This window comes from Telmatherina bonti (genome assembly GCF_933228915.1).
Source record: "Telmatherina bonti genome assembly, chromosome: 15".
Classification (NCBI taxonomy): Eukaryota; Metazoa; Chordata; class Actinopteri; order Atheriniformes; family Telmatherinidae; genus Telmatherina; species Telmatherina bonti.
Genome location: NC_136613.1, coordinates 32862621 through 32884080, shown reverse-complemented (window position 1 = coordinate 32884080; position 21460 = coordinate 32862621). Strand labels below are relative to the sequence as shown.

The window sequence follows — 21460 nt, the reverse complement described above, 5'->3', positions numbered from 1 at the left end:
GTGGTTAAAAGCCCCTTGGTGGCAAGGCCCCAGGGGTGAATGAGATCCACTTGGAGTTTCTTAAGGCTCTGGACACTGTGAGGCAATCCTGGGTGATACGCCTCTGCAGCATCGCATGGACATTGAGGACAGTGCCTCTGGACTGGCAGACTGGTGTGGTGGTTCCTCTTTTCAAGAAGGACCAGGGGGTGTGCTCCAAATACAGAGAGATCACACTCCTCAGCCTCCCGGATAAGGTCTATTGAGAGATACTGGAGAGGAGGGTCCATTAGAAAGTCAAATCTCAGATTAAGGAGGAGCAGTGCATTTTTTGTCCTGGTCGCGGAACAGTGGACCAGCTCTGTACCCTCTTTGGGGTCTTGGAAGGGGCAATGGAGTTTGTCCAAACAGTCTAGATGTGTTTTGTGGACTTGGAAAGGCATTTGACCATGTCCCCTGGGGGCTCCTGTGGAGATACTCCAGAAGTATGGGGTATCAGACCCCCTTGTACGAGCTGTCCAGTCCCAAGTGTCATAGCTGGCAGTAAATTGGATTAGTTTTCAGTGAGGGTTAGACTCTGCCAAGGCTGCCCTTTATCACATATTCTGTTCATAACTTTTATGAACAGAATTTCTACGCACAGCTGAGGTGTTGAAGGGATCTGGTCTGGTGGGCTCAGGACTGGGTATTTGCTTTTTGCAGATGATGTGTTTCGGCTGGCTTCATGTGGCCATGATTTCCAGCTCTCTCTTGAGCAATTCGCCGAGTGTGAAGCGGCTGGGATGAGAATCAGCACCTCTAAATTTGAGACCATGGTCCTCAGCCGGAATAGGGTGGATTGCCCTCTCCGGGTTGGGAGTGAAGTCCTTCCTCAAGTGGAGGAGTTCAAATATCTCAGGGTCTTGTTCACAAGCATGGAAAGGATGGAGCATGATATCGACAGGCGGATCCGTGCAGCATCTGCAGTAATGCGGACTCTCCGCCAGTCTGTCATGGTGAAGAGGAGCTGAGCCAGAAAACAAAGCTCTCACTTTACTAGCTGATCTATGTTCCTATCCTCATCTATGGTCATAGATCGGGTTGTGACCGAAAGAATGAGATCACATATAGAGGTGGCTGAAATAAGTTTCCTCCACAGGGTGGCCGGGCTCTCCCTCAGAGATACGGTGAGAAGTTTGGTCGCCTGGGAAGGGTTTAGAGTAGAGCCTGAGCTGCAGCCTCCTGTAGCTAAAAGTGACACCTATTACACCTGAAATGACAAAAATCGCAGTTCCCCCCCTTATTTGCGAGAGGCTGGCTCCAAAACAGAGCAAATCCACATAGACGTCCAAGTTAAAAAGGCCAACTTCAAAGCAGAAACAAACATGTTTACAGCATGGTACAAAAAACCATTTCAGGTGTAATTGGTCAGGTTTACCGTCATAGCAACCGTAGAGAGAGAGAGAGAGAGAGAGAATTTTTTTTTTACAAGTCCTCTGTTTAGAAGAAATTGCATTTCAAAATTTAGCATTTTTTAGGGGCATGTCCTTTTGACTGACAGATACCCGATCTCCCACTTCAAGAAGGAGGAATGCAGAACAACTGTGGTTTTTAGCCAGTTAATGGTGTGACTTAGCTTTGGCCCGCTTACCTCCTTCAGCTGGTTAGCTCCTGCTAGCTCCAGGTTAGCTTGGATAGTTCGTAGCTACTGGCAGGTCGGAGATCGCTAGATGTCAGTCATCCACGACACACTCACAACCCCTGTCTCAGCTCCACCTCTTTGCCCCATTTCGTGTTTTCCATTACAGAGATGACACACGTGACATTGCCAAGATGTCGATGGTAGGAACTGCCCACGAGCTTCAATTCAGCTCTACAGAAACCTATGGGTAATATTATGGAGGCTCTGCCTATTTTTTTTATATACAGCCTGTAGATCCGCATCGAGGGAAGCCAGCTGAGGTGGCTCGAATATTTGGTAAGGATGCCACCTGAACGCCTCCCGAGTAAGGTGTTTACATGGAACCTCTCCTCAAACTGACCCAGTTTGAGGAGTGGTTCTTTGCATCATCAGAGCTTCTACTTCCTTAAGAAAATCTTTGAACATGACAGTGTCCCTGTTTGAAATCCTTACTGTATATTATACCACGTACATAATGAGATTTTTTTATGACACACCTTTATGAATTTATAACCCAGCCCAACAGGTCTGTGGATCCATTTTACCTTTCTTTGGGGTCCCACAACGTTCAATACGAAACCCTCCTCTTTTTCTTCCCATTTGCCAACAATATTTATATTAAGTGTGTCATGTCGTTTTAAGACAAATAAAGAACAAATGTAACATTACTAAAGTTGTAATTGTTAAAAAATTGAGCTATTAAAGAACGATGAATACATCAACTGAGACCCATTCAAATGAAAAATAGTGATAACACAGAATAAAATACTATCTGGTGGATTCATTCTTTGAAACAGCTGATGTGTCCTTGTTTCACATTGTCTGAACCATAAACTATGCTGTCCATGTCTGCTTTATCTGAAGACATTTTGTCCTCTCATTCTGGATTATAGTCGGAGTTTTCCCTGAAGGTTGTCACAGCTTCACCTTCCCAGCCAGCGGACTGCTGGGGTAAAGCTGGGTGAAGCGACCCAGAGTCCAGACTGGGAAGACGTTTCTGTAGGAGGTGTAGCTAATTGCACAGCTCTTGTTGAACACACCTGCAATGTTCTCCTGGATAGGAGGAAAACACATAAATCTACTATTAATTTCACATAATGGTTGTATCATGTCATTGTTTGGATTCATGGCAGAGTAAAACCAGTATGATGTGAGTTTATGGGATGTAACATGCAGATTCACCTGGGGCCAGTCTCCATTGGGCTGCTGCTTATCAATCAGGAGTCGAACGCCTCTCTCAATGGCCTGCTTGTTGGGATGTCTGTTTAAACACAAGAGACGATGGATGGCAACACTTCATTCTGACCAAACGCCATAATCAAAGTCTGACCAATAGTCCTTCATGTGTCTGAATGCAGAGTTAAACCCAGTCTGAGTTATGCTTCACCTCACAGCCATGAGTCCCAACAAAGCCCAGCAGGTGTTGTGGATCTGAGCAGTGCTGCTCTGCATGTAGCGACGTTGCTCACACGACTCAAAGTCCTCCCCCCATCCGCCGTCCGACATCTGATGGTCCAGCAGGAACTGGCAAGCTTTCTGAACCTCCTCACACACATCCCTGATCACAAAGAACACAGCCATGTCATCTCATTTCTCCTGCTCAGAAGCATCAAGTGTTCTCAGAGCTTTTTTTTTATACTTTATCTTTGTTCAACTTACTCCTTGCTGTAGATGTGGCCCATGCAGGCAAACGCTTCCAGGCCAAACCAGGTTCCATATGTGAAACACACTCCCCAGGAGCTGAGCACAAGTAACAAGAAGACTCAGCATGAGCTGTTTGTTCGGCTTCAGCTGGTAAAACATCAAGTGTACACCCACCCTTCCCAGGATCCATCAGGTCTCTGCATCTTTCTGCAGTACTGCAGACCGTCTCTTAGAGTGGACCTGAAGAAGAAACAAAAGTTTCCTCTTTAACCTCAACAGTTACCAGAAATGATATACAACCCTAATTCTTAAAACATAGATTGTGTCTAAAATAGAAATAAAATCAGAATATAACAGTTTGTAAATCTCATCAAGCTACATCTTATTCCCAGTAGAACATTAACATCATCTCAGATGTTAAAACATTTTCTCATTTCTTGGAAAATCTGAGCTGATTGTGAATCTGATGCAGCAACACGTCTGTAAAATGTAGCTCCAGGATGATGTTTAGCATCGTTAGTATCTCCTCTTCTTCTAACATCTGGAAACACCTGGGAAGTGAGGAGAGCAGCTGCTGGAATTTTGGGAGAGGAATGTTGTCCCATTCTGGTTTGATGCAGGATTCCAGCTGCTCTACAGTCCTGGGATCTCATTTATAAAACATTGCCTAGGATCTCTACTAAAAGTATTCTTATACTTTTTATACCCAAAAGCTGGAAATGGCATATGCCAAAAAGAATCCAGATTTATAAAACCATGCACACGCACTCCCACATGCAATTTCCTCTTTCTAAATCACACCTGCCCTCAACATTGGTGTACAAGATTCCATCTTGTGTTCCGTCCTCTACACACCCGCATTCAGCCATAAATGGTCGACGCAAAACCCCTCACGAATAGAAATGTGTATTTAAATGAGCAACTGATCAATGTTATTTCATGGTTTACAATGACAACGATGGAGAACAAGGAAATGCACTTTCACCAAGGCAGACATCAATGTGTTGGTCACTGAGGTGAAGAATCGAAAAATATTTTGTGTGATGGCAACAGTAGAGGTGAAAAATAACAGGAAGTGTTGTGGTCAGCTGGGCAAGTTTATTTGTTCAGCCCAGTTCAACAACACGGTGATTCAAAGAGCTTTATAGAGACTTCAAAACATTAAAAATGAAAGATGTCATTTAAAATTAAAACAAGAAAGCAAGGAAAAGAAAATAACATTAAATTAAGACTTAAAATGATCATTTCCAGCTTTAAATAAACATGCAGGTTTGTACTTAAAATAACCTTAAAATAGCTTTGAATAAAAACCAGTGAAACGCCACTGAGAACAGGAGGGTCTTTAACCTACATGTTCCAGCTGATCTGAGGCTTTCTGGGAGTTTGTTCCAGACATGTGGAGCATAGAAGCTGAATGCCACCTCTCCATGACTAGGACTAGTTTTTCCAGGTCCTGCTGGGACATCAGTTCTTTTACCTTCATATTATCTTCAAGGGAAAGTAAGCGGACTTTTCTCTTAATGTGTTTTTCAAAATGTAAGTCTGAGTCCATCACTAGACCCAGATTTCTTGCCTGGTAGGTGGTTTTTAGGTGTACAGAATGAAGCTCTGTGGTGACCTTTAATTGTTTCTCTTTGGCTCCAAAGACGATCACTTTAGTTTAGTTTTTGCTGAAGAAATTTTAGGTAGATCTAGTCATTAATCTCCTTGATATATTTACCAAAATCCTGCACTGGTCATCAGTCATCTCGTGAGATTGCAATATAAATCTGCGTTTCATCTGCATAGCTGTGGTAACTAATGCTGTTCTTCTGTATGACCTGCGCCAGTGGGAGCATTTAGATGTTAAACAAAAGACACCCCAGGATGGAACCTTGTGGAACTCCATATATCATCCTTGTCTACTCAGATGTAAAATTACCTATTGACACAAAGTTCTTCCTGTTCTCTAAGTACTTTTTGAACCAGTTTAGTACAGTGCCAGAGACCCACCCAGCTGTCCAGTCATTGCAGTAATATATTGTGGTCAACTGGATCAAATGAAGTACCGAGGTCCAGTAAAAGACATTTTTCCTTCATCTGTATGCAAACATCTGTCATTAATAACTGTTCAGAGCAGTGTCAGTGCTTTGGTGGTGACTAAAACCAGACTGGAAGACATAAAAGATGTTGTCAAGTTAAAGATAAGTACACAATCTATAACAGATCAGGCTCCATGATCTTTGAGACCTTTTTGAAAAAAACTTGTTGGCAGGATGTTCAGACAGCAAGAGGAGGAGTTTAGCTGACGTAAGATACCCCCAGATCTTTACTGTTAATGAGATAAAAATGTGTCATGATGTTTAAACAGCTTGTCTGATATTGTGGATTTTGTCTGAAGAATTTAGGAAACTTATTGCAGGTCTTGGTGGAATAAAGTTGAGGTGCTACCAACACAGGAAGGTTTGTTAACCTGTCCACTGTAGCGAAGAAGACCCAAGCATGATGGCAGCTTCTGGTAATAATGTCAGAGAAATAGGACTTTTTGCATTTCTCAGATGTAAATTATAGGAATGCATTTTCTCTTCATTCAAGCCATTACATACCCGTGGATTTTTTTGTCTCCATCTGTGCTGGGCTGTCCAACGTGCTTTCTAATTTATTTACCAGTGTGGAATTTCTCCATGGAGACTTTTTTCCTTCCAGAGAATACCTTCGCCTTAGTGGGAGCAATAGCATCCGTAACATCTGACATTTTTTTCCTTTAAACTAGTGACAAGCTCATTGACTGAACCCTCTGACAGGGAAGGCGTTAACAAAAAGACCTGGTTAAACGTCTCACTCGTGTTTTCAGTTATACACCGTTTTGTGATCGCCTCCATTGAAACATGTTTGTGAACAGGGATGTTACTCTCAAAGAAAACACATTATTGGTCAGACAGGCCCACATTACTCACATAAACCTTGGGAATGTCCAAACCCTTTGAAATCTGCAAATCTAGAGTGTGTCCTTTAATGTGTGTTTGCTCTGTTATATGCTGAGTCAACCCAAAGCTGTCCAGACTCTTACTCAGGTCTGAAGCTCCTTTGTCCTGAGGCCTGACAGTAAACATACGCTCCAAATCAACGCAGATCATAGACGGCGCGGTTCACTTAAATCATCACAAAATGCTGCTCTGTCTCCAGGGGGCTATAAATGTTTAGAAACATGACTCTGCATGAGGCCTTCGGCTGGAGAGCCACCCCCCCTCTCCTGTTCGCTCTGACCTCACTGATAAAACTGAAGTTGGGAGGGATTGACTCGATAAGAACAGCTGCTCTGTTACTTTGGTCTAACCGAGTTTCAGTTAAAAACCTAAAATCAAGTCTGTGCTTGGTAATAAAATCATTTATTAAAATGTTTTGCTTGCTGAAGACCTGACATTGAATAAAGCAAAGCTGATGGGTTTAGAGCTGCTTGCCTGTGTTTATGGGCACGCTGCAGCCCACAGGGTACGTTAACTTTACTTGGAGGCCTTTTAGAAAACAGCTCTCCACGTTTGAGCAGAACTACATTTCTACTTCTGTTTCCTAACAGTACAGGGATTTTTCAACCTTCTAATAAAAAGAAAAATCATGACTGTTGTTGTCCACGCAGCCTGGACCCTTCACACCTCACACAGCTGACTGCAGAGACGGAAATGCAGCCGGTGTGGTTAAGCAGGAGGGGCTGAGTGCCATACCTCTGGCTGCTCTGGTGGGGGGTTTATGGGAGACAAAAACATATTGGTCTGGGGGGTCGAGCTCCATCATATGCTTGGTGAATTTTAGGCGAGGGGGGGAGAAGGGGAAAGGGAGAATGGCGATGACCTGTTGGTAGTTTTATAGGGTGAAGGTCCACCGTCCTGGTCCTTGGTGCAGTTGAGGGGGTTGGGGACAAATTAAGATCCTTCCTCTTGTCCTGGTCCATGTCCTTCCTTTTTGGGGCTCTCTCTGGGTGGGGGGAAATGCAGCTCATGCTCTGGGTTCTCACTGGGTTTTGTTTGGTCTACTCTGTTAGATAACGCCTCCTGTATCTCAGTCTTGGCACCGAGCACAGCGGGATGACGCAGGACATGAAATAGGTTGGAGGTGACCAATTCCACCCCTCACTTGTTCAGATATATCAACCATTTGCCTTAAAAAGATGCTTGTATTCCCAAAAAATGTTTTAAAAAATTGTCAATAAAATGCAGTTTATTGTCAACATATGCCGACATAAGCCCCTTATCAAGTGCCAGAAATCGCCCAAATCTTTCCTCTCCCCTACTGACAGGAGGTACAGGTCCATGGATGAAGGGACCGATAACCAGCAGAGGAGACAAATAAAAGTAGGTTTTGTGACCCCGTTCAGTACATAGATGTAAGAGAACAGCTTTTGGGAATCTAAATCTGCTTATCAGCCGTTCATCATCTTAGGCCAGGAAATCTTTGTGGTCCCTAAAAACTCTCCCCATCCTGATCCTGAACCCGTTGACATAATCCACTGTGAAGGATTACACACGTGTCACTGCAACGTTTACATCTATACTCAGTAATTACACTCATTGCTGCACACAAAGAGTCTAATAATGACGCCACGCATGGGTCGAATGTGGCTTAAATTCATCATCGCATCAGCAGTTTTTCTCTCTCCAAAATGTTATGACAGAAAGTTCAAAGTTCAGTTAAAATATTTCTAAGTCATAAAAGGAAATATGGGTTGTTCAGTACCTTATCTCCTTGGCACGGTGATGTGGGTAGTTTTTCTGGAAGTGTCTCAGAGCCTGTACTACTGCAGAGGTACACTCCACATATGTATAATCTATCATTATGTCACCTACAGACAGAGAAAGAACACAGTGGAGAAACGAACACAAGACTTTACAACACACACTGGATCCTCGTTTTACTCCCTACGGATGCTGGTGAGGTCCTAAATGTTTTCCATCCTTCTGAAGTTTGGTTGTTTTCTGATTTAACATCAACACCACAGGTAAGTCAAGGTCCTGGCAACATCAGCAGTGGCCAGCAACAACTTTTTATTCCATTCTGTTGATTGGAGGTTTCATGCTATGATCAGACCTACCAAACACCTCAGAGGGGTTGAGCAGCTCCAGGAGTCTCCCTCCTCTCTTAGTTTCATATGTGGCAAACCCACCGTCTGGGTTTCTCATGCTCAGCAGCTGCAAAGATACGACAGAAACATGCAGACACCGTGAAAATGCTGCAAACTGACAACAGAACATAACAGGAGGCTGAAACAGCTCTGTTGTCTGAAGCATCTGTTTAACCTTAACTTAACTTATATCTGTCATTTAATCATTTATTTAGAATTTACTGACTTTATTCTTAAACGCTGCACACAGGTTGATGTCACCTGAAGTTTCAGCTTTCTGTTGCCAAGGAACAGCAAACACAGTCAGAATATAACAGGCTTATCCACCAACGGGCTCAACAATCAAAATAATGAGCATAAGAACATTTGGTTTGTCTCTGTGATAGACTGGTGTTCTGTCCAAGGTGGAACGTAGATAGCCTAAAGCAGGAATGAAAAATGACGAATGAATTCTAGGACATTTACTTAATGCTATCACCATGCGGTGATCTCGGAGGTTTGTGTTTTATTTCAGCAGTACAACATAATAACAACATAATAACTGCGTATCTGCAGTCCAGCTCTATTGCAAAAGGTGCGTTATGAAGATGAGACTAAAAATGGCCATGGATTGCTCCGTTTTCCTCATTTTAAAATGATAAAAGTGTGATTAAAAGCAATCTGGATGTAACACAATGATAAAAAATTCCAGTCTTGTTTGTGAAAGCAACATTTCCTCTGTCCTGGTTAACGGTTCAGTATGTAACAAAATCAACAATCGTTGACGGAAAAGTTTTAATAAATCACTGAAACCTGTTTCTATGGGTGTCAAATCACTTTACTGAAATAACTGTTTCATTATCTACGAATGAGCCATCATATCTGCTGCAAGACGGATGCTAAACAAGCCATCAACAGGGGAAGCATCACTGAGTTAATATGCAAAAGTCCTCCTGTGAGGGTTTACCAGCTTTGACAGCAAAAGTTTCGTCCCCCCTGGTCTCCAGTTGAGTCTCTGGGAAACTAAACGTCCTTTACTGGAGGATGTCAGTTTTCTAACAGGCTCATAAGTTTGTACAAGTTAGATAAATAATAGGATGAGAGGCAGACCCAGCTGTAGGAACAAAGTAGAAGTGTGGGGGTACAATTATTCAGGGGGTCATAGGTTTTTAACCTACATTTCATATTCCTCAGGATAAACAGTGGCTCTGTGGCCACTCCTACAGTATTAACATTTCATATCACTGAATTCATATCATCATATATCCGGGTTGGACTTTAACATGTAGCTAAGTAGCTAAGTATTTTGCATATGGCACTTTATTATTTATTTTCCTCATATATTAGTAGAGATCCATGTTATCACAGCTTTATGTTGCCTAATTAGCAACACTTTATATCCATAAATGTTGCACAACAAAGAATGTTTTCATTGCTAATAAAGCAATCTTTAACCCTTTCATACATAGTGGTCATAGGACACATATTTACAAGTTTTATTCTTGCAGATTCATGAATGAGGATGGTATTTTTTTAAATAAACCACTTCAGTGGTGGTTAATGATTAATCCAATACGTTTCCACTCCCTGGAGAATAAATAAATAGATGATATAATTGAACGTAACGTAATTACACAAGTTTGTCTTTACGATAAATAGGAAAAGAAAATGATGCAGTTATATTTTATAGAAGATTTACATTATATAATTATGATTATATATTATTTTAGAATATTTTATAGAATACAATAAATTAAATCATCATGATCAGTTCTAAATATCACTAATAAACAAAAAGTATCATTGCATATGTCTGCAGAGGTAAAATACTGTGTTTAAAAAATGTTGCATTGGTTTTTTTTTTTTGGTAATTCATGCATTAAAGGGTAGTTTGAATAATTCATTACACGATCACTCCTGAAAACACTCGCATGAAACGTACCACTGTGAACCCCCCACCCACCTGGATTGGGGCTTATTTTAATTTTTGAAAGGTGGAAACCAATCCACACAGGAGCGTTGTGCTAACAGTTGTTGTTGTTTCCCTTTGGGTTCGTCCTTCTGCGCCACAGCGAATCATCGCTCGGGTGAACTGGCTCATGTTTTATGCCAGATTCCCTTCCGGACGCAATCCTCTGCATTTATCCAGGCTTACCAGTTAGCAACAGTAGCTCTGATTAGCCTGACCCATCTAGAGTCTTTATTTTAAAAACAAAAAAAAAGGGACTATCGACAAATGTGCCGGCTTTTTCTTGTGATATTGGAGACTTTTGGAGTCTAATGTGAAAGTATGTAGTTTAATTCACTCTGTGCGAAAGCCCCTACATCGACCAAATCAGCAAAAAGGCAACTGGACCTGGAGCATATTCATTTGACCTACTGACCCGCCCCGTCTGTCTGTAATCGACCAACACGTCGTCTTTGTTCTTTGATTGGATTGTTTGATTGACAAATGAGGATGGATAGGTTTCAGAAAAGATGGAAACTCCAAAAATAAAAAATCCAAATAATTAAAACAAAACTTTGGTTTTAGTTCAGGGTGGGCACAACTGACTCCATGGGTGGGCACGGCCCGCCTCTGCCCACACATGATGCCGGGTCTGGTGGGAGGCGACAAAGCCAATGGTAAAATCTTAAAATCCTTTTTCAAACATACCTGGGATGCAATGTAAAGATGGAATTTACTCGCTTTTCTAGGTTGCAGTTCAGATTTAAGATGTTTTCTGTAAAACTGTAGTCAATTGATTTTTCTAAGTAAGATGCAACAGTTTGGGTGTGAGGAGATAAAAGAGTTTAACATGGATTCTGTACGTAACCATGTACACACACACACACGCCTTTTAATCGTTATGTCTTATTGACTTTTCAAAGCAAAATGATCCAAAAACAAAAAGCATAGAAAAGGATTTCCTTTGCACTCACCACATTGACGGCATCATACAGACGCTCGGTGGAGACGGGCTCCCTGATGGAGGGACAGAACTCCTCCAGCAGCATCAGAGACTTCAGACCCTCTGCTGTGCAGTCAGACACTATCCAACCACAGTCACGAGTACTGAAGGGGAATCCTCCCTGACAAACATGCACACACACATACATGGATCTGTTTTTGGAGGGAATTTAAAAACAAAGTGTTGGTATTACGTGATATTAGCCGTACCTTGCTCATGTGTCTGTAGTATTTCTGGTATTCAGGAGGATTCTCACGTATCTGGACATCATTAAACATGTATGGGAGAAGCAGACATTCATGTCACAGTTGTGATCTTTGGTTCATCTGAATGCCGTCAGTGCTGCCGTAAAGAGACTATCAAGTGTAGTGTTTGTTTCCACTGGTGGCTGAGATGCTGTTTAATGTACCTGTGTGATGGTGAGAAAGTGATGCGCTTCACTAAGACACTCTGCCAGTTTGGGCTCGTTTTGGGCTCCTGCCTGTAAGACCCCCACACACTTCTTCACTCAGTATGACATGTTGTTGCAAACTTTCACTTAAAACACTCAAAGTCTGGCAGAAAGTTTTACCTCAAGAAAAGCCTGAACAGCAAAACAAGTGTCCCACAGCTGAGATCCATTTGTTCCCTGCGTGGAAGAGAAATGACAAGAAACTTGTCTAAAACTGTGATTTTACTGATTCCAGATCAAATGAATGGGTATCATTAAAGAAGTCTGATTAAATTAGGGCTCAGTTAGATTGCAGTCATCATTTTATGCATGTCTGAGCACTTTAATCCTTCATAATGAGCAAAAAATAGAAGAAAGCTAAATTTTCACCTGCATTTTCATGCCGTCCAATCCCAACCTGCAACACAGAGAACTCAGTCAGAATGACAGTTTATCTTTTTCTTGGTATCTGGCTGAATTTATTTCATTGCTGCTACATGAGTGTGTTTGGTTTGGTTAATGATGATGGACGGACCAGAGGTAGTCTGGGATCCTGGACACATGCTCCTGAAAGTCTGGAGAGGAGGGACCATCTATGTACCAACGAACCAGCATATTGATTGTCTTAGAGATCTGAGGAGGGAAGCAGAAAGTTGAAATGTTCAGTAGAAGTGATTTATGAAAACAAGATACATGAAGTCATAGAAGTGAACCATGTATTTTCACAGGACAGAGAGATGCGCATATATTTAGTCTAGCAACTCACAATACCTCCTTGAAAACAGACATGGTACTTTGGTCCAACAACTTGCGCGACTTCATTGAGCTAAAAGAACAATGGGAAGACACCATGGTCGAGGCCTACAAGAGGAAGTTGATGAGCTACTCAGACTTGAAGGCAGAGGCTGAACAGCCAGGCTGGAAAACAACAGTTTGCCCCGTGGACGTGGGCTGCTGCGGCTTCATCACAATATCCACACTCAATCTGCTTAAGGAGCTGGGGATCCATGGCCAAGCCCTGGGCCACACCATCAGAGAAGCATCGGACACAGCTAGTCAGTGGAAATGGATAAAGAAGAATAACCCCAGGTGGGCCCCAAGAAGTTAGGACACACCCAGGTCTGACAAGCCTGTGGTGGTCTTGGCTTAGCAGAGGGTGTATTGTATGTGAAAAGGCCGAAACACCCGATGAAGCAGGGGACTCCAACTGAAGATGTGTCCTTACTCTCTGCTTGGTGAGGGCTACCTGGGGTCAGTCCTGTGCAGAAGACCTTTCACAAACTGGGGTAATGGCCATCATGTTGTATATTTCATGGCTTCATTTTGTTCAATGTAAAATCTTAAAAAAAATGAATGTTTCAGTGTGTTTCCTTTTCACATAAAGTCTATCCTGTTCCTTTTGAAAATGTGAGTACTTATTATGCGATTCCATCCTTGGCTGGGGCAAGGTTTGGGTGGTGGAGTTTGCATGTTCTCTCCAGGTTCTCCGGCTTCCTCCCATCATCCAAAGACATGCATGTTAGGTTAATTGGTTACTCTAAATTGGCCCTAGGAATGAGTGTGAGTGGTTGTTTGTTTCTGTGTGGCCCTGCGATGGACTGGTGAGCTGTCAGGGAGTACCCTGGCCTATCCCAAAGACCACTGGCATAGTCTCCAGCTTCCCCGCGACCCTTCATTGGATTAAGCGATTAGGATGATGAATGAATGAATATTTATTACCGGTCCGATGCTGATACATTTGGTGAAGCTGTCGTCAGCCTGGATGTGTTGGTACAGCTCCTGGACAGCCTTTTCTCTCAGCGTGGTGCTATGGTAAGCTTCATACACGTTTAAAACCACTGAAAGGAAACAGGAACAGAGTTTGATATTTTCACTGCTTGTTCCATAATAACATGGTTTTTTTTTTTATCCCTATGATGGTGAATCTATCATTTGATACAGTTTCTGAGACCTTTTGCATGACTTTATGGTAAAAACTTTGTTGTGTTTTACAGGATCTTCTTCTACCGCCTGATGGATCCCAGGAGCCACAAGACGATACAACAATAATTCTGACATTTCCCACGGTAATAAGTGTTAAATATACAAAAAAAAATTTGGTTATTGATTATTATTTAATGGTTTTTAAAGGGCTAGACTTTAGATTAAACAAATCAAACTTTCTGTTCATTTTTTCTTGGTCAGGCTTTAAGGGGTTAACTTATGGTGCATGCATACATATGCAATAAAAAAAACATCTTTTTATGGCAACTAGATGTGTCAATTGCTTGATCTGCAAAAAGTTGTGCCTCGTATATTATTACGTGACTTCCAAAGGTGATTGGCCGCACCAGATCGACTCTGGAGGTGCCACAGCAAAGGAAGGTTAGTATTTTTAAACATTCACCACTTTTCAGTTTTTAGTTTGTTAGAATGGTAAAAAATATATATATATATTTTTAATTTTACTAAACAAATGTCAACTTTGTTATTGCATAGAAACAACATGTAACCACATTCACATTTTTTATGCATTTTGTTTTGGTGAATGTCTGAAGACAAGAAGACATCATGTCTTATTGCTTTTAAATTTACTCAGAAAGCTTAAAAATATAACTGTATGAACAGAACTACTAACAACGTAAAACATTAATTATTGATTGTTCCCTTCTTATAGGTTAATTGGTCACTCTAAATTGCCCCTAGGTGCGAGTGTGGTTGTTCGTCTCTCTGTGTGGCCCTGCGATGGACTGGTGAGCTGTCCAGGGTGTACCCTGCCTGTCGCCCAAAGCCGGCTGGGATAGGCTCCAGCTTCCCCGCCACCCTGAATGGAATAAGCGGTTCGGAAAATGAATGAATGAATGAATGAATGAATGTTCCCTTCTTGTTGTTCAGCTGGTTGGTCATCATAGTGATTGTGGTGTTTTGTTTTTCGCCAGCAATGTTTTTTATCCGATCTAAAAGCACTCAAATGAGATGTGATGATGATGTTTGACGTGTCAGCAATGTTTTTATGCGATTACACATTTATTGTGTTGTGTGTTTCAGTGTTGGTGAGCCAACTCCAAACTGCAAACCAAGTCTACCTACAGGTATAATTAAAGTTACCTGACCTGACCTGGTGTACAACGTGCTGTGTACATACTGTAGGTGAAGGTCAGCAGCGTGCTGTGAGGTGTGTACAGGTCACACGCCGCCACATTGTTCCTCTGAGCCGACCAGTTTATGGTGGAATAATCCTGCACATAAAGCTCCTGGAGGAACAAGGAAGTTCAACAAACATCAATGTAGGATTTAAACTCATGATGACATTAACTTAATAATGAAACAATTAATTAATTAATGTAATAAACTTATAGTACCGTTCAAAAGTGTTAAAACAGAATTCTGTTCATGGACAATTTAATATTATATTTTCCTCATCAACAGAACTGAAGAAAAGACGGTGTTTCGTTAAAACCTATGAGCTTGTCTTTAATCTGGTGGCGAAAACGGATTTTAAACAGCCTTTGATCCATCTGACCACACATCAGTTTGCCTCCATATATTCTTTATGTTGTCCCTGAAATGATGAGGATGCTTCTGGATCATGTTCACATGGTTTTTCTGAATGCCAGAACATTGTTGTTGGATGAAACGTAGCCCTGATGGAGCTGCGCCGCCTATGGCGGGACAGACAGGTGCTGAAGCTGGCTGAACAGCTGGATGAAAGCAGCGTTTGGGCAAACAGACCCCCAGATAAGCAGTTCAAGATGTTGAGGGACACACTGCTGCAAGTCTCTGATGTTTCCCAGCTTCAACACACCTTTATCAATTTAAATGGTTCTCTAACATCTTGTTGTCAAGTTCTGCACAAGTCTGCTACTGAGTCATTTATCAGAATCAGGTGCGTTGCAGCAGGGAAACAGCCACAACCTGCAGGGCACCTCGAGGCCCGACACTGCTGATCCCTGATAGAGAAAGTAAAGTCCTTAGACGTGGAGGACTCTGTCATGTTGTGATATTCATAAACTCCATCCAGTTTAGCGTCTCACATCCACTTCAAATGGTTTTACTTTACAAAAATACCAGTTTAAGGTAAACAAACACAACATAACATCACAGTTTTCATTGAACGATGAGAGACAAGAGAAAAATAAAAAGGACTAAACGATATTCTGTCATGAGAATGTACTGAGCCTGGCGCCCTCCAGTGGTTCATGGTGGGTCTTGCACCTGTCTGAGGCTGAGAACCAGGGGGTCTTCCTCTGCTGTCAGCCTGACAGCGTAGCAGAAACTCATGGGAAGGTAGACCTGACGACAGTGACACCACAGAGTAGAGGGGTGGGCTGGCATCCAGGTGGGGAGCAACCTGAAACAGACACGAATACGTCAGCTGCTCCTCAGCACTCAGAGAGAAAATGTTCACATTGCATCTCTGCTGAAAGAGAAAACATGGATGGCTGGTTCTCACCACATCTCTGGTAGTAATGTGTTCATCCCCTCCCAGCTGTAGACATTTAAAACAGACAACCAGAATTTACCCCATGATGGAATCCCGACAGCCCCGCCTGCAAACCAACCACACGGAGAGCTTCAGTATTTCAGCCGTCAGCAACATGAAACTAGGACATGGTAGCACACACACAGCACAGCTTGGCAGAAATATGCTTTTTCTCATATCAGTCTAAGCTGGGATGACACGAGAAATGTTCATAATAAAAGTACAGTGCAGTACGAAGGTACAGTAATAAAATCTATTTACTTTTGAATCTACATCTTTTTCAGGCCTAAAGTTATAAAAATCCATAAAAAAAACCTTCATCGGCAAGAAGCAGGCTAGACTTTTAAGCAAAGCGGAGTTGTTAAGAAAGGGTGGTATAAAGTTACCCTCCTGCAGAGTACAAACACCATGAGAACCGGGATTACAAGTCATAGTTACTCCATTTTATTCTGATTCCTGAGTTTTCTTTAGCCGACGTTAACCTCAGCTCAACCAGGACTAAACTAGTCATCGGTCCTGCTGAAGCACACAGAGAGGAACTGGTTTTAAAACTAAAATCATTTTCTTTAATCCCTCTGAAGAAGTAAAGAACCTTGGAGTTATCTGTGATTATAATCTTGATTTCATATCATGCATTGAAAACAGAAGCATGACGAGGTTCCTTCACCTCAGAAACATGTCCAGAGCTACGGTTCCTCTCTCAGACCAACGCAGAGACACTGATCCATGCTTTTACCACGTGTGGAACAGATTACTGTAACGCTCAAAAAGACTATAAACCCACTGCAGCATCTCCAGAAGTCAGCTGCTCGTCTGCTGATGAAGAGCAGAAAGAGAGCTCATCTTACACCACTGACCTCCTGTTTGCTTCCGAGTTGATCTGAAATACTTTTATTGGGTTTTAATGCTCTTTAAGGTCTCAGCTCAAAGTTGTATCAGACTTTTCTTTTTATCTTATGAACCTCCTTGGCTGTCAGGTCGTCGGGGGGTCTCTGGTTTATCTCTAAAGGGGGACCAGGACATACGGAGGTTTAGTGTTTCTGCTCCTCGCCTGCAGGAGAACACCCTGGAGGACCTGAAGGCGGCTGGGAGGCAGCTTATAACTTCCCTGTTTAGGAAAACTTTTGATTAATCTGTTTTGGGGTTTTATTTTTTTCATCATGTTTTATTTTAAGTTTATTTCATTACCTAACCATATTTTCATTGTTATGTTTGACGTTTTTATTCTCTTAAATTTTTGTTTGGTCTATAACATCTTTTTTCCATGTTTTAGCTTCTGGGACAATCAGACATAATCTTACGTACACGCGTGTTGATGTATGATCATGTGTAAGCGTATGTTGCATGTTGTGGGCATATGTGGGTTTAAAGGGTTATATTTTATTTTTTGTTTTATTTTTCTTGCTTTTAATGTGAAGCACTTTGCACTAAATTTTAATTGGATGCAAAGTGCTTCAGAAATATGATCAGTTGGTTCAGCTGTCATTATTTTATTTCAAAGTGAGCAGCGGATTAGATTTCTTTCATGTTTTTTTTTTTATCTGAATCACATCATATGCATAATTCTTATTGTTAGCAGTTCACAAGGTTTTCTTCCTGTTAAAGGGAAGTTTTTTCCTTCCCACTGTCGCCTCATGCAGCTCAGGATGGGGGATTGGATCGAAGTCATGACATTATAGGATATGTATGAATTGGCTTGAAATGATGTGAATGTAAAGTGTCCTGTGACAACATTGCTGTGAAGTGGCGCTATACAAATAAAGTTGAATTGAACTGAACTTATTACCACCTTTGTTGTGGAGGTTGTTCCTGCCACGAACCATATCCGGATCATCCGGATCCACACCCAGGATCCTCAGTGAGGTGTAGCTCAGAGTCGTGCCAAACACAGTAGACTTATCTTCAACATGTCTGTAGAGGAGGAACAAACACACACTGATCAATACTCCATACTTGATCACAGCCAAGGCTGCCCTTTATCGCCGATTCTTTTCAGAACTCTTATGAACAGAATTTCTTGGTGCAGTCGAGGTGTTGAGGGGATCTGGTTTAGTGGCCTCAGGTTGGGTTTCTGCATTTTGCAGATGATGTGGTTCTGCTGGCTTCATCTGGTCATAATCCCCAGCTCTGACAGGAACAATCAGAAGCTGAGCATGAAGCAGCTTCCTTAGAATCCTAGACCATGGTCCTTCGCTGGAACCGGATGAAGTGTTCTCTGGGTCAGGAGGGAAGTCCTGCCACAAGAGAAGGAGTTGAAGTATGTCGGAATCTTGTTGAGGAGGGAAGGCTGGAATCTGAGATCGACAGGTGGATCCATGTGCGGTCTGCAGAAATTTGGACTCTGTGAAGAAAGAGCTGAACAAGAAGCTCTTGTTTTACTAATCATCTGTGTACCCTCACCTATGGTCATGAGCTGTGGGTCATGACCAAAAGAACGAGATCTCGTATACAGGCGGCTGAAATGAGTTTCCTCTGCAGGGTGGCCGGGCTCTCCCTTAGAGATAGGGTGAGGAGCTCGGTCATCCGGGAGGAGATCAGAGTAGAGCCGCTGCTCCTCCGCATCGAGAGGAACCAGTTGAGGTGGCTCGGGCATCTGGTCAGGATGCCTCCTGGACCTCCCTGGTGAGGTGTTCCAGGCACGTCCCTCTGGGAGGAGACCCCGGGGAAGACCCAGGACACGCTGGAGGGATTATATCTCTTGGCCGGCATGAAAACGCTTCGGGATCCCCCTGATGAGCTGACAAATGTGGCTGGGGAGAGGAAAGTCTGGGCTTCCCTGCTTAGGCTGCTGTTTCCACAACCCGAATGGATGGATGGATGGATGGATGGATGGATGGACTGACAGATGGACGGATGGATGGACAGACGGATGGACGGTTGGATGGATGGACCGACGGACAGACGCATGGATGGATGGACTGATGGACGGATGGATTGATAGACGGACAGATGGATGGACGGACGGACAGACGGACGGACGGATGGACGGACGGACAGATGTATGGATGGATGGACTGACAGACAGATGTATGGATGGATGGACTGACAGACAGATGTATGGATGGATGGACTGACGGACAGATGTATGGATGGACTGATGGACGGATGGATTGATAGACGGACAGATGGATGGACGGACGGACAGACGGACGGACGGATGGACCGACGGACAGATGGATGGATGGATTTTTGCTGATTTTCTGGGTAAAGCCAGTGCAAAGAAGCATCTAAATAACATAAAATTTGTATCCATTGTGTTAAACTGGAGGTGAAACAACATGTCTACAACTAGAGTTTCAGAGAAATCAGGAACATGGAATCATCTTAGAGAGGAGGACGTCAGTGAGCAGATTTATCCACATTAACATGCATCTACTTTCTGATAATCACATGTATATTACAGTCTGTGCTGCTGTCATTTCAGGGTGTTGAGGGAGTTAAAGTAAAAAAGGGATGTGAAGTCTAGAACATCATCTCTGCCCTTCAGACTGCTCTCTACATCATACCCAAACTTCTTCTGCACACTATTTTGGCTTCCACTATAACAGGAGGATGATCCACTAAGGCTGAAGTAGAGACTTAACTCTCTGAGACCTGCCTGCTAAAAGTGGTTATAACAATATAAACACACCTGTCCTGCTTGTTAACACAAATATCTAATCAGCCAATCACATGGCAGCAATTCAGGGCATTTAGTCATGTAGACATGATGGGGACGACAATCCAGCAGAGCATCTGAATGACGAAGAGGGGATTTAAGTCACTTTGAAAGTGGCTTAGTTATTGGTGCCAGAACGGTGAAGATGAGGATCTGGCACTACCACAAAGGTCGGTAGAGGACAACACACAAACTTAAACACAACAAAACTCACAGACCATGACAGAAAGGTGTGACTTACAGACCCCAGCCTCCATCTGGCAGCTGAACCGAGCGCAGGTACCTCACCATCTCCTTTTTCCAGGCCTCAGGCAGAGGGATCTTAGCCACATGACACGTGATGAGGAGACCTGGGAAGTTCAAACATGGGTAGTAAAATGAAGACAGAAACACATAAACATTGGTGTCAGTTCTTCTCTGTTAAGTTCAGTCTGAATGGACATAAAAATAGTGCTCATGTCAGGTGTGAAGCAGAAGAACTTCATTTACCTGGAAGCAGGAAGAGAGGTCCACCATAGTCCCCCGCCCAGTGACCATCCTCGGCTTGGAGGCGACTGTAAAAGTTCATACCTTTTAAAGCAGCATCCACAGCCGTATGGACAGCAGGGGAGTTGGACACAAACTTACTCTGTGGGGAGAATCAGAAATAATCACATGTTTTAGAAGTTCACTCAGTTTTTCTAACAAGTCTGTCCATTGGTTTCAGGTAGATTTGCTTGTTAAGAACTTAAACTTGTAGTGAAAGATAAAAAGTGAACATTTTACAGTCAGAAAGACTGTTTGATTTTACCACCAGGAGAAAACAAATGAAGCCTACAGTGTCCAGTCCGAGAGAATGTGCTTCCAACATGGTCTGCTCTCTGTCTGGAGTGTCCTGATGCTCCACATAGCACCACGTCTGCCTGCCCTCCACATTAGTCAGCCTCCAGCGGCTCAGATCTGTGGCTGCTGCTGTCCTGTAAGGACCCCCTCTCCTCCGCAGAGACCTGAGTGGACAGAGATCATTGTGTATATATATATATATATATATATATATATATATATATATATATATATATATATGTTGAGTTTATGCAGTTTTGACAACTGCATATTTTTGTATTTTTCACTTTAACTGCATTAAATCTTGTTCTGATCATAACAGCTGAGTTTAAAGTATTTATTTTCTTACTTTAGTGCTTTATTACACCCCTGGACCAATCAAATATTTGCAGTAAGAATGATTTTAATAAATTGCTTTCAAAACACTGTAAGATTACTTTTAAATAATGTTTAGTTCTTAAAATGCAATTTATTTTTCCACCATCGGAAATGAAATGAAAAATACTTTAATTTAATATTGTAGTAGATAATTGTTAATTATCTAAATTCTAAAAGAGTTCTAATATATAAATTTTCACAGCATCAAACTTTTTTTTTTTACCAACTTCAGTGCACTTTATAAATTCCAGTCATAATAAACAGTCACGAGAAAATAAAAATGCATATTAAACAATCTGTTTGAATTTTGGTTGTATTAGGAAGGCATTAGTTTAATAAATAAAATTAGTGAATAGACTTTAAAAAAAATAAATAAAATACTCACGTTCCCTGACTCATGGC

The 21460-nt window shown here is 42.2% G+C and overlaps 1 protein-coding gene across 1 annotated transcript; it reads right to left on the bottom strand.

The window, feature by feature from the left end:
- Positions 1 to 2554: 2554 nt before the first annotated feature.
- On the bottom strand, positions 2555 to 21457 carry LOC306766144 (lanosterol synthase-like; the record flags this gene model as incomplete). Its single annotated transcript, XM_079253758.1, has 22 exons — positions 2555 to 2692; positions 2822 to 2900; positions 3027 to 3197; positions 3299 to 3379; positions 3458 to 3523; positions 7994 to 8099; positions 8349 to 8445; positions 11280 to 11429; positions 11518 to 11568; positions 11718 to 11789; positions 11880 to 11936; positions 12129 to 12156; positions 12274 to 12371; positions 13458 to 13576; positions 14863 to 14971; positions 15933 to 16068; positions 16171 to 16267; positions 17990 to 18111; positions 20100 to 20208; positions 20348 to 20486; positions 20676 to 20844; positions 21444 to 21457. The coding sequence occupies 22 exons, from the start codon at positions 21455 to 21457 to the stop codon at positions 2555 to 2557; spliced, it is 2208 nt and encodes a 735-aa protein (XP_079109884.1).
- Between the last annotated feature and the right edge of the window lie 3 nt (positions 21458 to 21460).